This window comes from Pogoniulus pusillus, chromosome 6 (assembly GCF_015220805.1).
Source record: "Pogoniulus pusillus isolate bPogPus1 chromosome 6, bPogPus1.pri, whole genome shotgun sequence".
NCBI lineage: Eukaryota > Metazoa > Chordata > Aves > Piciformes > Lybiidae > Pogoniulus > Pogoniulus pusillus.
In genome coordinates this window covers 22,177,435-22,191,507 of record NC_087269.1, presented here as the reverse complement: position 1 = coordinate 22,191,507, position 14,073 = coordinate 22,177,435, and the positions used below count along the sequence as shown (strand labels likewise).

General features: G+C 46.1%; 1 protein-coding gene across 1 annotated transcript in view; it reads left to right on the top strand.

Moving 5' to 3' along the window:
• Window positions 1-958: 958 nt before the first annotated feature.
• The window catches only part of LOC135176410 (uncharacterized), a 31,992-nt gene continuing 18,877 nt past the window's right edge, over window positions 959-14,073 (top strand). The window contains exons 1-2 of the mRNA XM_064145562.1: window positions 959-1,265; window positions 11,688-12,538. Coding sequence (XP_064001632.1) covers window positions 959-1,265; window positions 11,688-12,538 — 1,158 coding nt within the window. The remainder of the gene's footprint in view (window positions 1,266-11,687; window positions 12,539-14,073) is intronic.

Sequence of the window (14,073 nt, the reverse complement as noted above, 5' to 3'; positions counted from 1 at the left end):
TGTTGTCTGCTCAGAGCTGCTGATCTTGTGGGCAGCTGAAGTTCACAGAATGAGGCCGGTTTAACTGGTGGAGCAGCACGTTTTCTCCTGACAGCGCTCAAGTCATCAGAAATGTGGATGAGACAGCAGTGCAGGGACTGATTTTTTTTTTTTTTAATATTTTTTAGCAAGCAGAGACCCCGTATAGGTTATAAGGGGCAGCTGGTTGTTGGAAATTTGTATTGCTTAAACCTAGCCAAGGAGTAATTTCTGACACATTTCCCAAAGCAGCACTCTGCTGGGTACAGCCATGCCCAGGGCAGACCAGAGTTCTTCATTCCTGGTCTGTATGTTTGGAGGCCAGTCAGTGGGGTGACACCACAAACCTGCCCATGGGAGCTTGCATTCGGTACGGTCCTGCCACTTCCCTCTCACTCCTCTTACCCATAGCCTGCAGCCCCAGGTACAACCTAGACAGAATTTTGCACGACTGCCAAATAACATGCGATTTGGGGAAAGAAAAAAAAAAAACAAAACCACCAAATCCACTCACTCTCCTCCCCACCCGAAACATTCCAGCCTTTCCTTTCCAGCCACTTGAGAGGGGGGTTGTTTATTGACATTATGCAAGTGCTGAATTTTTTTCTTTTTCTTCTCTCCCATCGGATTTTTTTTCCTTTCTCCCCCTCTGTCCTCCAGGAGTTGCAAAGGTAGTTCAAACCCCCGCAGTCATCTCGGCTTATCAGCCAAAGGAGACGCATTCCTCTGGGCTGCTCCCTTTATAAGTCACTGCTGGCGGGGCGCCCGCTCGCCGCTCCGCAGCCTCCGCGCCGGCAGCGCAGCCTGCCGCCCGCCGCTGCCTCGCCATGCCCTAACTGGGGCTTAGCTCGCCCGCCGGGGGACGCGCAGCAACCCGGGGAGGGCTGACAGCTATGGCATCCCCATCCCCCACCTGCCCCTGAGGGCAGCTGCCGCCGGGATGTTCAGTTGGCACCGCAGCTTCACCCTGGGAGCGCCCTGGAGGAGAGGTGAGTCCGCCGCCCCCTCGGCGCTGCCTCGTCCCGCCCGAAGACAGCCGACAGCTGCCGGCACACCTCCCCAAACCCGCTCCTCCGCCACCCCCTTCCTTCCCCTCAGCGGCCGCGTAGACAGTACTTACGGCAAGCCCAGCCCGTCCCGCTCCGCTCCTGGGCCCTCCGGACGGGCTGCCCACACGGCACCACAGCGCTGCCGCCTCGGCCCCATGCTGCGCTCCCTGCTCTCCGGTTGCTTATGCCCCAACGCAGGTAAGGCTGCGCTGAGGCTTTAAACCTCCGGCCGTTCAGCCCCTAACCCGGGGCTGGCGGGGTGAAGGACTGCGCTTTAGGAACCGATTTGTTTTCTTCAAATGGGTTTGGTTTGCGTTTGCAAGCGTGGAGAGGCTTGGAAGAAGAGCAGGAGAGGCGGGAGCGCTGCGGCTCTGAGGGCGAACTACCCGGGATGTGCGCTTGAAGGGGGGAAGCGGGACCGGCACCTGGACGGCGCTGCGCCCTCGTCCCGCGCGTAGCTCCCAGTTGTTGCACGAACGTGAGGCCGATTAGGGCAGCCCTCAGCCTGTCGGTATTCTGGCAGTGGGTATTAGATCCCTGGTATATCCCGAACGGGTTATACCGAACTTTTTGTAGTGTGCAGATGAGGTGACCCAGGCAGGGAAGGCAGCTCTGGTCCTGCAGCAGATCCCTTGCAACTTGCTAAGTCCGTTGTGAAAACAAACTATGTGGTCTCAGACTGGCTTTTTCGGGCGCAATCGGTCCGTTTTTATTTCTTAGCCTGTGCTGCAGGCTTTGAGATCATAAGCCCGAGGTAGCAGAATACTGGTAGCATCCCTGTCTACACATCGCCTTGTCTTGTGCCAGCTGTAAATGAGATAGATCTGCAGTTTCTGTCTCCATTAACATCACTGCACTGTATTGGTTTGTTTGGAATGTAGGTACACACAGGGTTTGCCAGAGTCTCAGCGTCGTGTGCTGTGCAGTGGCAGAATACTGTGTTGGAGTGGTAATGCCTCCTGGGGTCCTGACATGTCCATCTGTATGCTGAACTCCTACCTCCCTGGACTGCCATTTTACAGTATGGTGGAAACCACCCATGTTTCCCTGGATGTAATTTGACAACGACCTTGTTTTCCTCAAACTATATAGTGCAAGCCTGGTGGCAGCTAGGAAGGAAAAGAAAGCTTGCTCTTCCACATGGAAAAGTGTCCCTCATCACCCAGACACTGCAGTGTTGTCATAAGAGTAGGTGGAAGCTTTGATAGGGGAACACATTTTCCTCACAGAGCACTGAGGAATCAAAAGAAAAAAAATAGATTCAGTTAGAAATTATCCAAATAAGAAGCAGGAACAACACTCCCTGATCATCTCAGCTGAAAAGAAACACCAGATATGTGCTCGTATATTATATAGTTTGGACCTCATTCACTCAAAAAGTGCCAAGAACATACTGTTTCTTGCAAGCTTTGTGGCAGTGACTTTAAAGTTTTGTCTCCACGTGCAGATTAAAATAGAGAATATAAAACAAGCAAAACTTTTTTGAGTGACAGCTTAATAACAGAAGTAGAGGCTGGATCTTCCTCCAGTCTCAGGGGGCCGGGGAGGGGGGGAAGGGAGAGACATACTACAGCAGAAATATCATGGTGAAAGGAACTGTTGTAGAGGCAAGCTGAGTTTACTGCAGCTACAAAACCCTGCATCTCACCACCTCATCTCAACAAGGTCCTGGAGTGGTCCCAACAGGTTCAGCAAGCCCAAAAATTGTTACCAGTCTCGCCGCAACAGTGAAAGTCGTATCAAGAATTGTGGTTACACTTGCCCACTGCAACCTCTTTTAAGCTCAGAGGAAGCTCTGGTTTTGCCTGGGGACAGCAGTGAGTGCACATGAAGAATGGGTTAACAGTGACCTTTCTGATACAATTCATGAGTTCTTTTGGTTTCAGCTGAAGCACTGGGGTCTTAATGGCTTTGGTTTGTAGGGCTATTGAACAGTTGTTTATCCAAGGTTATTATAGGCAATAAAACCTGAATTACTACATACCTGTCATCCCTGAGGGGCAAGTTCCATCCTTGCACGGGGCCTCCTGTCTCCTCGCTTGTTTCTGGTTGCATACTCCCTTACAATATGAGGCAGCCTGCAAATCAGATATGCAAGGAAAGATTTCCTAAGTTAGGCAGGTTTTGCCTAAGTGTATTGTATATTTGATTCTATGATGTTGATTTTCTCCTCAGAAACCATAGGCAGCTGTGTGCCAAATCATCTTTTGCTATTATACAGGGCTGCTCATAAAAGCACCATTTCCTTTATTTAAGGTTTTGAACCTTTCTTCTGAAGGGGTGCACAGGAATTTTCAAGGAGAAGGATTTACAAGTCCTTTAAGGAGAGCTGTCATCTCTTTGACAAAGTCTGACAAACACAGTAGGTGACTCTGGGACCTGAGCCTCCCCCCAACCCCAGGAGAGGTTACATTGCAGAGCAGGGATTACACACCAAAATTATCCTTGGCCTGGTTTTCCCACTGGGCTGTATATCCAAGGAATAAGTTTCAGGGTAAATGCAGTAACCAATGGGAGAGGTTCATCAGATGGTGATATGCGCAGGGTCAGGTGTTAGTCTAAAAACAGGTGACTGCCAGACTACACAAGTCACGCTGATAAACTAGGTGGTCTGTGGGGACTTGCTGGACCCTGGGACCTTCTACCAGAGGGCACTAATCTATCAGACCTGTCGCTTTGTTTCAAAAGCTTCACAGGTCATTTGGAATGAATAGAAGCAAGCTGTAAAAGTGTCAAGTGGCCTCTTTACGTGAAAATCCATTTCCTCTTTAGTTCGCCCAACTATATCCATCCGTAAACAATCAATCTCCCTCTCATTCCTTCTCAAATGCCTGAAAAGAGCTATAATTATCTCCTTCTCTTCCAAAACACAGGTATTAAAGTAAAGAATAGTTATTCATTCAGAGTCCTTGAACCCTGTTATCTTTCTTTCACCGTCTTTTTTTTTTTTTTTTTTTTTTTTTTTTTTTTTTTTTAATATAGATTTATCATTACCAGCTACAGCTGTGAGGGGATCTTATTTCTGGTCACATATTATCAAACTGTCATCCAGAGGCACTTTACACACCTACATAGCATGAGACTGGAGAGCACCTTGAAGCTAAACAATCCCAAAATCTTTGTTCTTTTTGTTCAAGGACTGTCCAAAGTCTCTGCTTTGTCATAATTATTCCATTGCATTCAATTTTCAAACGAATCAAATTGCTCCCACGAAATCCATGTGCATTTCAATTCTCCATCTGGGTACACTGAAATGTTGAGAACTGGGTCTATCATGCAAATATTCAGTTACCACATGGGAGTGTGTTCTTCTGCAAATGTGTGGGTTGTGGGGTTTTTGTTTGTTTGTTTGTTTTCCAGTCCTAAATCCAGTTAAAAACCTCAGCATTTCTATGACACCTACGTTTAAGCCTTCATGAATTTCTGCCATTTTAGACAGAGATTGTAACTGATGCACGTAAGACCATTCCATAAGCTCCCCTTAGAAAATCTGTTCTAACAGTGTAGGAGAAGCCCTCACTCGGCAGCCCAAGGCACAGAAACATACTCACGGACTAGCTTTGCTTGAAAGGCATTGGAAAGGCAGATTGCAGAATTTTGGTGCCAGGCAGGACCCCTATCATTGCCAGGACTGGCACTGAGTCTTCATCAGGGCTGTGAAAGACCATGACACCTGAAGATCCTCATCCTATGGAAGTCCATGGAAAAGCTCTGGGGATATAGATTTCCCTCCCAGAAGGTCACCTGGTAGTGGATCATGTGGGATTTTTTTTGGTAACAGTTGTTGGGCTGGTTCTGGTTTTGGTGGGTTGTGGGTTTTGTTGTTTGGTTGTTTTTGGTTTTTGGTTTTTTTTGGCAGCCTAAGAGTAATCCAGTTCTTCTAAATAGTGCATACAACATCTCCCTGTGCCCAGAGTGCTATATAGGAAACAGCTGTTGCCCAGCTAGGACAGAAACATAGACCCTGCATGATCTGCGTTGGAGCCAGGTGGTGGGTGAGTGGTGAGGAGGTGCCAGCACAGCCCCACCCCTCGGCACGTATAGGGGAAGAGTCAGCAGCAAAAAATGCCTATTGTTTCAGAGAGGAAGTGACCCCATTTCTCTTAAATTCTGGGAAACTGAGACCACCACTGGTGAAAAGAAATATCCCATCTTCACAGTGAAAGGGAAACCACTTGATCTGTACTGCCAGCAATGTTAGAGAACAAGTGGCAATGACAGGACTAAAGGGTGACTTTTTTAGGAAGGAAGGAAGGAAAATGAGGGAATTCAGGGACTGAATGGGAGAGGCAGCCTTTTATTTCTAGGTCATGAGTCTGACTCCAGCTCCACTAGTCACTGCTGCCTAATGATTCTTCAAAAGCTAATGATCTTTCAGTCTCTTAGTTGAAGGCTACAGCCCCATGACCGAACCTGTCCTACATGGCACAGGATTTAACACTTGGCACAGCTGGAGCTAAAGAAGACTTACTAAGCAGGCTGTGCAGGTTTTCTGTGGGACGCTGAACAACCTCCTCTGAGGCTTTGCACGTGTATCTTGCTCCTGTGTTCAGGGCCAAGCAGGCTGATATGAATGATGGGTTTGACTTTGGTCTTCCTTTGCAGGGCAGCTCTGCAAACTCCCTGCTAATCCTGCAGCCCAAATCACTAGTAGTGCCCTTCATTTCTGGTGCATTGTTCCTGTGGCACACTACAGTTGGGAAGTGCTGGCTTTACTGAATAAAATCTAGAGGATGTCTCACGTCTTGGGGGAGATGGGAGTGGGGAGAGGAATAGGAACTCTGAGCTTCTCTGAATTGCTCATTTCGTGCCTTTCCTTGGAACTGCCACCCTGCAAAACGCTGCCAGCACCACTCACTGTGGATGGATTCACCATGCACATTAAACATCCAGCAGCTCTGGGGTCAAGCAGAGGGCTGCTATGGCTCTAATGTTCATATCCTATACAACAACTGCAGGGATAAGCAAAGCTTTGACACCAAAGCTGATTTTCCCCATTCAAGCAGCAGCCTACATATCAGGACAAATGTTTTCTTAAGACAAGTGGGCACAGACCAGAAGAGAAGGGATCAGCACTGGGTAGTACTGTATGGCATAGTTCTATACTGCCACTAGCAGCATCCATCCCACTGCCAGTCTGGCCTCTTCCCACCCCAAGTACTTTCATGAGCTAAATGCATCAGAAGTCCATGTACTATGATATGATACTTGAGTCAGTGCATCAGAGGTGAAGGACCCCTCTCAGGGCATAGCAGAGCATAACAGGGCTTTGAATTGAGGGAACTGCTAGTGAAACGTAGCTGTGAGCCACAGGCATAGATGTGAAAAAGAAAAACAACTTAGACTTGGATTTCAGTGCTTTGGAGCATAGGAATTCAATTACAGACTTTGGTCTGGTTTACTACAAAGATTGAAGCTTTTGCAGCAATTAGGCCCCAACAGTAGTGGGAATGCCTGCAGTGTTGTTTGAGTTTGTCTCTTGAATGCAATATACTTGCAATAAAGAAACTCCTTGAAAGTAACTTAATGTTTAGATATCCACTCTCTTTCCTCAGGTCAGAAATCTCTGTATTTGTGCACTAGGCTGTGGCCTGCCAGCTGCTAGTTACTGTGCAACAAGAAAAATACGCTAGGACATAGAACTCCAAGGAAAGGAAAACCTCAGGACAGGAGCTGATGGGAGGGCATTTACCTTCAAAGGATTTAAGTTTCTCTGCTAGACTTTAACTGCCAACAGAGAAGCATCCCAGAGAGCAATCTGGAAACAAAGCAAAACAAAGTTCTAGAGAGGTAGCTGGAATACATCAATGCTTTTAACTCCCTACAAATTACGTTCAGATATTAGCTGGTTCACTGTTACCACCTCCCTGTGAGATGGGGAACAATCTTACTCTCCAGCTGTGTGGGCACAGGAACTTACCTAAGGTTACACATAATCAGTCACCATCAGTTACAGGCTTATATTACAACCCAGGGAACTCTGTTTATCTCTAGTATAATTACAAAGTCATATAGCCCTTTGCGACGGCTACTGGGCAAGTAGCACAAAATACCATGAAATGACATTTGGCCTGGGCACACGTTGCCAAAGATGCTGCAGGAAGCTATAGCAATGTTATACTGCATGCCCACAAATAACTCGGTTCCCTCTCCTGCTGCCTTGCCAGTATCTCAGCCAGATGCCCAAAAGCATCTTTTGGTCCCTTACCCCTGTCCCTGAAGGGATGTGGAAAATCAGTCCACAGGAAAGGAAACAAGAAACAACAACAACAAAATCTTGGCTGGTTTCCCAGGAGCAGCAGTGTCAAACCTGGCTGGACTCCAGTACAAGTAAATATATCTTACCAAACTTAATGCCACCTTTCAGCTCTCTGAAGTTCTTCACACCTCCTTTCAGAAGCCTCTATGCAGCACTGTAATTTTACTCCTGCAGCACACTCCCTCCAGCACACCAGGCACCAGTCCCTCTTCCCTGCTTTGCTCCAGACCCCTCATACTGTGCAAAGCAAATGCAGATCAAGTCCTCAGCCAGAGTTAATGGACATGGTTCTCTCTCTCTCTCTCGTTTCTTTTTTTGGAGGGGGTCTGTGATGAGATGTAACTGCACCATTCTGGTGTTTGTTGGCAATCTGCTTGAAACAGCTGAGTATTTTTATGTGCTTCTCTCAAGATCTGTATCAGACACAATATTTGATGGAAGAGCCATGGTTTAGGTTCCATAACACAGTTAACAGGGAAGAAGAATAGATTTCCATCTGTGAGGTGCAGCAAGACAAACCTGAGCTTCAGGTCTCTGCCTTAATCATGAGAGATGTCTTTACTGTAGCACAGATGACCTCACTGACCATGGGAAAGTATCACTGAATGAATGAGGACAAGGTGCCTAAGTATGTTGCAAAATCCTGCCGTACTTTTCATCCATTCTGAACTCGTCGTAGGAGGATGATAACGTTTTTGTATCACAAGGACTTGGGAGGATAAATCAGAGAAGTTCAAACACTGTGCTTACTAGGACCTGCCAGTGTTTAGATCAGTGATTTGCAGTCTACAACAGATAAACAAGAAATTGGTGTGAAACCATTTGATGTTGCTAGGGACCACAGGATGGGGAGAGCAAAGTAATGTGTTGTCCAGAGTCTAGACCTTTCTCAGTGCTGGAGTTGCTGGCATGAGGGGACCCTCATGCAGACAGTCAGAGATTTCATCTAATTTTTATTTTTTTCTTTTGAGGCCAAACATTGTTGTCATCAGAGATACACACTAAAGCATCTGACATTTCCTTAAGTAGCAAGACCTTATTTTAATGTGCTGCTTCCTGATTTCAGACAAAGAAATATTTGTGTAGGCCAAGGTGAAACCGGTTAAGCAAGGGAAGAAGGGGCAGCCTGAAAGACACTGAGAGAATCTCCAGTTGAAGGAAAGCATGGCATGATTAGTAAGTGAAGGGGTTCAGAGTCTGTGGCAAGGAACTGCCATTGCATGTAGTGATTCTTGGTAAAGAGTGATGGCTGCATGGTTTGTTCTTAAAAGGGATGTGCAACAATGCAACTGCTCTCCTCCTGACTCTCAGTGGTTTTGTTGTGTCATCTAGGGTGGCAGGCCATCAGAAAAACCTGTTTGCATTTAACGTTTCATGCAGATACAGCACTTTGCCTCTTGCTGCCAAGAGGTCTTTGCAGCTAAGCAGACAGATCCTCTTCACTCCAGATTAGTAACAACTGAGCTCTATGACCTCTTTGCAAAACCTTCACTCTTACGGGTGGCATTCTGCTGTGCATGAAGCTCTAAATCAGGCTGTCTATTCCTTAGCCTCAGTTTAGGGTCTGTCACACTCATCCCAAGAGTGGAAAGGCTGCTACCCAGACCACACGGCTATTTGTGAGCTTTCCTGTGGCATTTCTGCGAGCAATGTGTTCCTCTTGCCCTCCTCCACAGAAATATACTGGTGTTGCATTGCTGATGGTCTGGCACAGACTCTCAAATGTGGCCTTTTACAGTGGAGAAATGTCTGTGAACTCTGCCAAGGAAGGCAGATACAAATAAATCTGTATATGACAAACAAGATCTTCTGTAAGAGGCTATAAGCATGGTGTGCCCAAGTGCCACAAAAGCTCATCAGGTGGGATTATTTATCATTTATAGAATCCCAGAATGATAGGGGTCAGAAGGGAACTCTGGAGATCATGTAGTTAAAGCCCCTGCTAAAGCAGGTTCACCCAGATCAGGTTGCATAGGAATGTGTCCAGACAGGTTTTGAAAGTCTCTAGAGAAGGAGACTCCACAATCTCTCTGGGCAGTCTGTTGCAGTGCTCCATCACCCTTGCCACCTACTCTTTAGATATTTATAAGCATTGATAAGATCACCTCTCACTCCTCTCTAGGCTAAAGAACCCCAGGTCTCTCAGCCTCTCCTTGTAAGAGAAATGCTTCAGACCCCTAATTGCCTTTGTAGTCCTCCGTTGGACTGTACAGTAGTTCTGTGTCTCTCTTGAATTGGAGAGCCCAAAGCTTGACATAGCACTCCAGAGATGGTCTCAATAGGGCACAGTAGAAGGGGAGGAGAACTTCCGTTGACCTTCTGGCTACACTCTTCTTAACACACCCCAGAATACCACTGGCTTTCTTGGCCACAAGAGCACATTATTTCACGGTGAACTTTTCCACCCGGAATTCTAGTTCCTTCTCCACAGAGCTGCTTTCCAGCAGGTCAGCCTGTAACCTGTACTAGTCCATGGGATTGTTCCTTCCCAGGTATGCAGGAATCTGCGCTTGCCCTTGCTGAAGTTCATGATGTTCCCCTCCATTCAACTCTCCAGCCTGTCCAGGTCTTGCTGAATGGCAGCAGAGCCTTCTGGCATGTCAGCCACTCTGCCTAGTTTTGCATCATCATCAAGCTTGCTGAGAGTACACTGTACCTGCATCCTGGTTGTTGATGAAGATCTTGAACAAGACTGGACCCAGTACTGACCCCTGGGAGACCCTGCTAGCTACAGGCCTCCAGCTAGACTCTGCCCCACTGGCCCACAAACCTTTGTCATTCATCCAGTTCTCAGTCCACCTCAAATGTCCACTTACCTAACTCACACTTCCTAAGCTTACCTATGAGGATGTTAATGGGGAGGCACTGTCAAAAGCCTTGCCGAGGTAGATAACATCCATTGCTCTCTCCTTGTCTACACAGCTTTATGAAAATCCAGAGTAAAATACCAAACCTATGGCTGCCTATGATGAGTAAAGGGCATGTCTCAGTGGTATCTCAAATCCTCAAGATCAGGCAGGAGGAATTAAAATAAAATAGAAAATTATCCATGTAACAGCTGTTTCATCTTAATGAGCAAGTTTCTCCTTTGTCCATGGACACTGAAAGCAAGCCGAAGGAGGGAAGACTGGAAAACAGGTTATTTCTGAAACAAGGAGTTTTCTGAGTTACCATGAAAGAGGCCTGCAGGCCAGAGCTCTCCCTGCTGTACTGCTGGTGAGGAGTCTCAGGCTTCCCTACCTACTTAGTGATAATTATGTTAGTGCACTTGTGAAGCAGCTGCCGGTTTGATGACAGGCAAAAAGGAAGGAAGTAGGAGAGGGGAATGAAAGGAAATTAAGTAGGAAGTAAGATATCCTGAAAAGAGTAGGCACTGTAGCCCTTTGAGGTTCTCTGGGTCAGGTTCTAATGAGGGAAAAGACACCAGAAAAACTGAAGTTTTGTGCAATTCCTGGTCCCAAATCCACAAACAGATGGATTCAGAGATGAGGTTCTCAATTTGTTAAAGGGTGGATGCAGAGCTTTCACTCTGGCTCTCCTACCAGCATGAACAAGAAGCCTGCACTGTGAAATATTAGATTCAGCAAAACAGTAAGAAATCCTGAGGACAGATCTTCATCCCCTGTGGATCAGCCTTTCATCCAGAGATGTTCTACCACATTGCCATGTGATGTAGCTGTAATGTGAAAACAAATCTTCTTTGTCCATGTGCAAAAAGCTCACAAAGTTGTCCACATCTCCTTTCTCTTTACAAAGAAGGTAAGAGTTCATTTAAAGAAAACAGTTCATAGCTAAAACCACAGAGGGATTAAAAAACAGCTACAATACCTCATTTGCTATCAGCACTTTCTTTTTGTCACCTGTGTGTCTGCAGAGAGTACTGCAGACAATACCAGTTTGAAAATAGCTTGTTGCAACCAAAAATTCACTTACATCTGAGGAAAGACAGATTTCATTTTGCCCTTTTTTCTACTGGTCCAGAATACATTTAATCAGAGGAAATATTTTACCCTAAAATAAATATCTATTGTGCTGAAAGAATATGTATTTCTCTGCATCTATATGCAGGTAATCACTAATGGGATATCTGGCTATGAGTGTTGTTTTCCACCTATAAAATTAGAACTTTGGATGCATTTGTGTCTCCCCCCAGAATGACTCTGGAGCTATGAAACACAACACTTTTGTGGTAGCAAGGCCTACAAGAGTCCAGATTCATATAACTCAAGAAAAAGAAATTAAGGCTGTCACCCTCTACCACCTTTCTGTAGACAGTTTTATGTTTCATGTCCCTCTGGGCATGTGCTAGACACTGAGTTCTGTAGCCTCTTATGACCTTATGCTTGTTTTCTTTTAAGCAGGTAAGAAGAGTCCCCCGGCTGAGGACAAAGTCGTATTAACACATATGAAGATACTGAGCAGTGAAGGAATTCAAAACCCGGGGTTAATCCCAGATGCTCCAACTGACACAGCCTGTACAGAAGAGTCCCATCTCCCAGGTGCCAGCCTCCCACTGAACTGCCAGGGAAATCTGAATGCAGCAAGTACAGCGGCAGCTCCAGACTATGTGGATGCCCCAGCAAGCACAGACTGTGTAGCCACAGTGCCTGACCTCAATGCTTTTGAGGCCAAGTGTCGGCTTCACAGATTCTCCAAATTTGAATCTGAGGACTCTGGGGTTGAATTGCCAAGTGGGGCTAATTCTCCATCAACACCAACTGGTTCAGAGAAGAGTTTTGTGCTTCACAGCAGAGACTCATTTTGTGACTCAGGTGTGCTTAGCACCTCTTCTTCTCCAGAAATTGACCATCTGGTAATGAGAACATGTAAAGAGCATGCCAGAAGAGCCAGCCAGCAAGATCCAGAGACTGAAAAGCAGGCTGAGTACTACAGCCAGGAGGCAGATGCTGCACAGACTCCTACAGTTTTCCTGGAAGACATCAGTGTCCCTCAGGAAGAAAGTCCTGATGAACATTTTGACCAAAGCCAAAGGCAAACTTTGGAAAAGGAACCTACAGCAGAGACAGACCCTCCCAGGGAGAGCCCTCCTTCCACTCCAGCTCCCAGAGAAGAGCCAAATACAATTGCTGACAATTTCCCAGAGAACTTTGGCAGCATGCAAGACCTTCAGTTCCATGGACATCAGCTGAAGAAGTACCCCACAAGTGACAGTCTGGATGAATATATGGATGAATGCTGTAGACTGAGTGAGGTAAGAAACAAACACCTAAACTACTACATCTTAGAACTATGCCTGTCCAAATAATTAGTCAGGGTTCAAGTCCTGTTGTCTAGCATAAACTAGGACACATCTGAGTGAGTTAGAAAATGTCCCCTGAAACTGTTGTAAATAGTAAATCTTGACAATTGATGTTTAAGAGCTCTTTTCATAGTAGTAGTGCTGGTTTGAGCACTACAGAAGTAATTTGTGTATGTTTGATCTGGGTAAGAATGACTGATGGCTCACGGAGATGTCATTTTTCAAAAACCAAAGGCTGGATGATGGATCTGATTCTGGTCTTAAAATGAAGATTATGAAGTTAGTCACTGTTGTCAGGTACATGGGTTGAGGATCAGAACAGTTTCTCTCTCATGGTCAGGTTATTCCTGTTCCTAGGAACAGCTGGACTCTATTGAGGTGCTGAAATTTGGAAAGAACTTGTCTAAGGGGTAGCTCATTCCTGTCTAGGCCTGTGCTGTCCTCTTAAGCCAACTCTCTTGAATAATGGGTGAGCATGAAACTAATGCACAAATTCAAATATTTCCTGGGCTGGAGATAAAGATCTCATTTTAACCCCCCCAGCACAGCTGTGATGAAAACTCCTATGTTCTGATACTGACTGAACTGAAAAGATGTATTTTCAGCACATGTCCTACTCCTTTCCCTTGCTGTGACTGGCAGGAGAATAAAAAACCTTTCTGTGCACCCTTTTCCATAGTGGATGCTGCAAGAACTTACCCTAGTACTTAGCCTAAAGCCTCATGCTGCTGACATGCACAGATTTCTGCCTTGCCTGCACACTACAGTGGCTTCCATGAAGTGGAAAGATCTGACTAGGGGAGTGATTCTTGATAGAGAGAGGCCAAAAAGCTCCATAAGGAAAAGTGAAGAAGGAGGCAGGCTAGGTGAAGAGGATCACACAGAGACACCATAAATATCAAGTGGTGTATAATGAGGATTTCTTTTTGAGGCATTAATTGTGCTAATAGTGATGAATCGTAATGGGAGGTGGGTGGGAGGAAGCCAAGTGAAAAGTGCTGTGTGCTGTGTATATAATTTCACCATGACCTCTCTCCCCTGGCCATGAACCATCAGGCAATGGCCTTCCTCTCCAGCATGTCAAACCCTCCCAAGCAGTGAGGAAGGTCAAAGATGGCCCATCTCTGTTAACACTGCAGATTGAGGCAGCACAAGCAGCATACAATGCAACAGAGCAACCTCTTCCTCCCTAGAGCTGCCTCACACAGAGCAGAAGACAGATGTCTGTTTTGCACGGCTCCCAAACAGACAGCAGCCTGGCCTTCTGGCAAAGTTCACAAAGTACCAGAGCAGGAGAGTTTGAATACAAGGAGAGGTTATAAAAAGTTACACAACTTCTCTGTAACACTCCAGAGCTTGCTCTTGTCTGACAGCTCTGTCTGCCTGTGAAATTCCTTTGACTCCTTTGTGAAGTGGAACCTCAGTTTCCCAAAGCAGAGCATTTAAATAAGCAAGCAAATAAATTACAAAGAAGCTAAAAAGGAAAT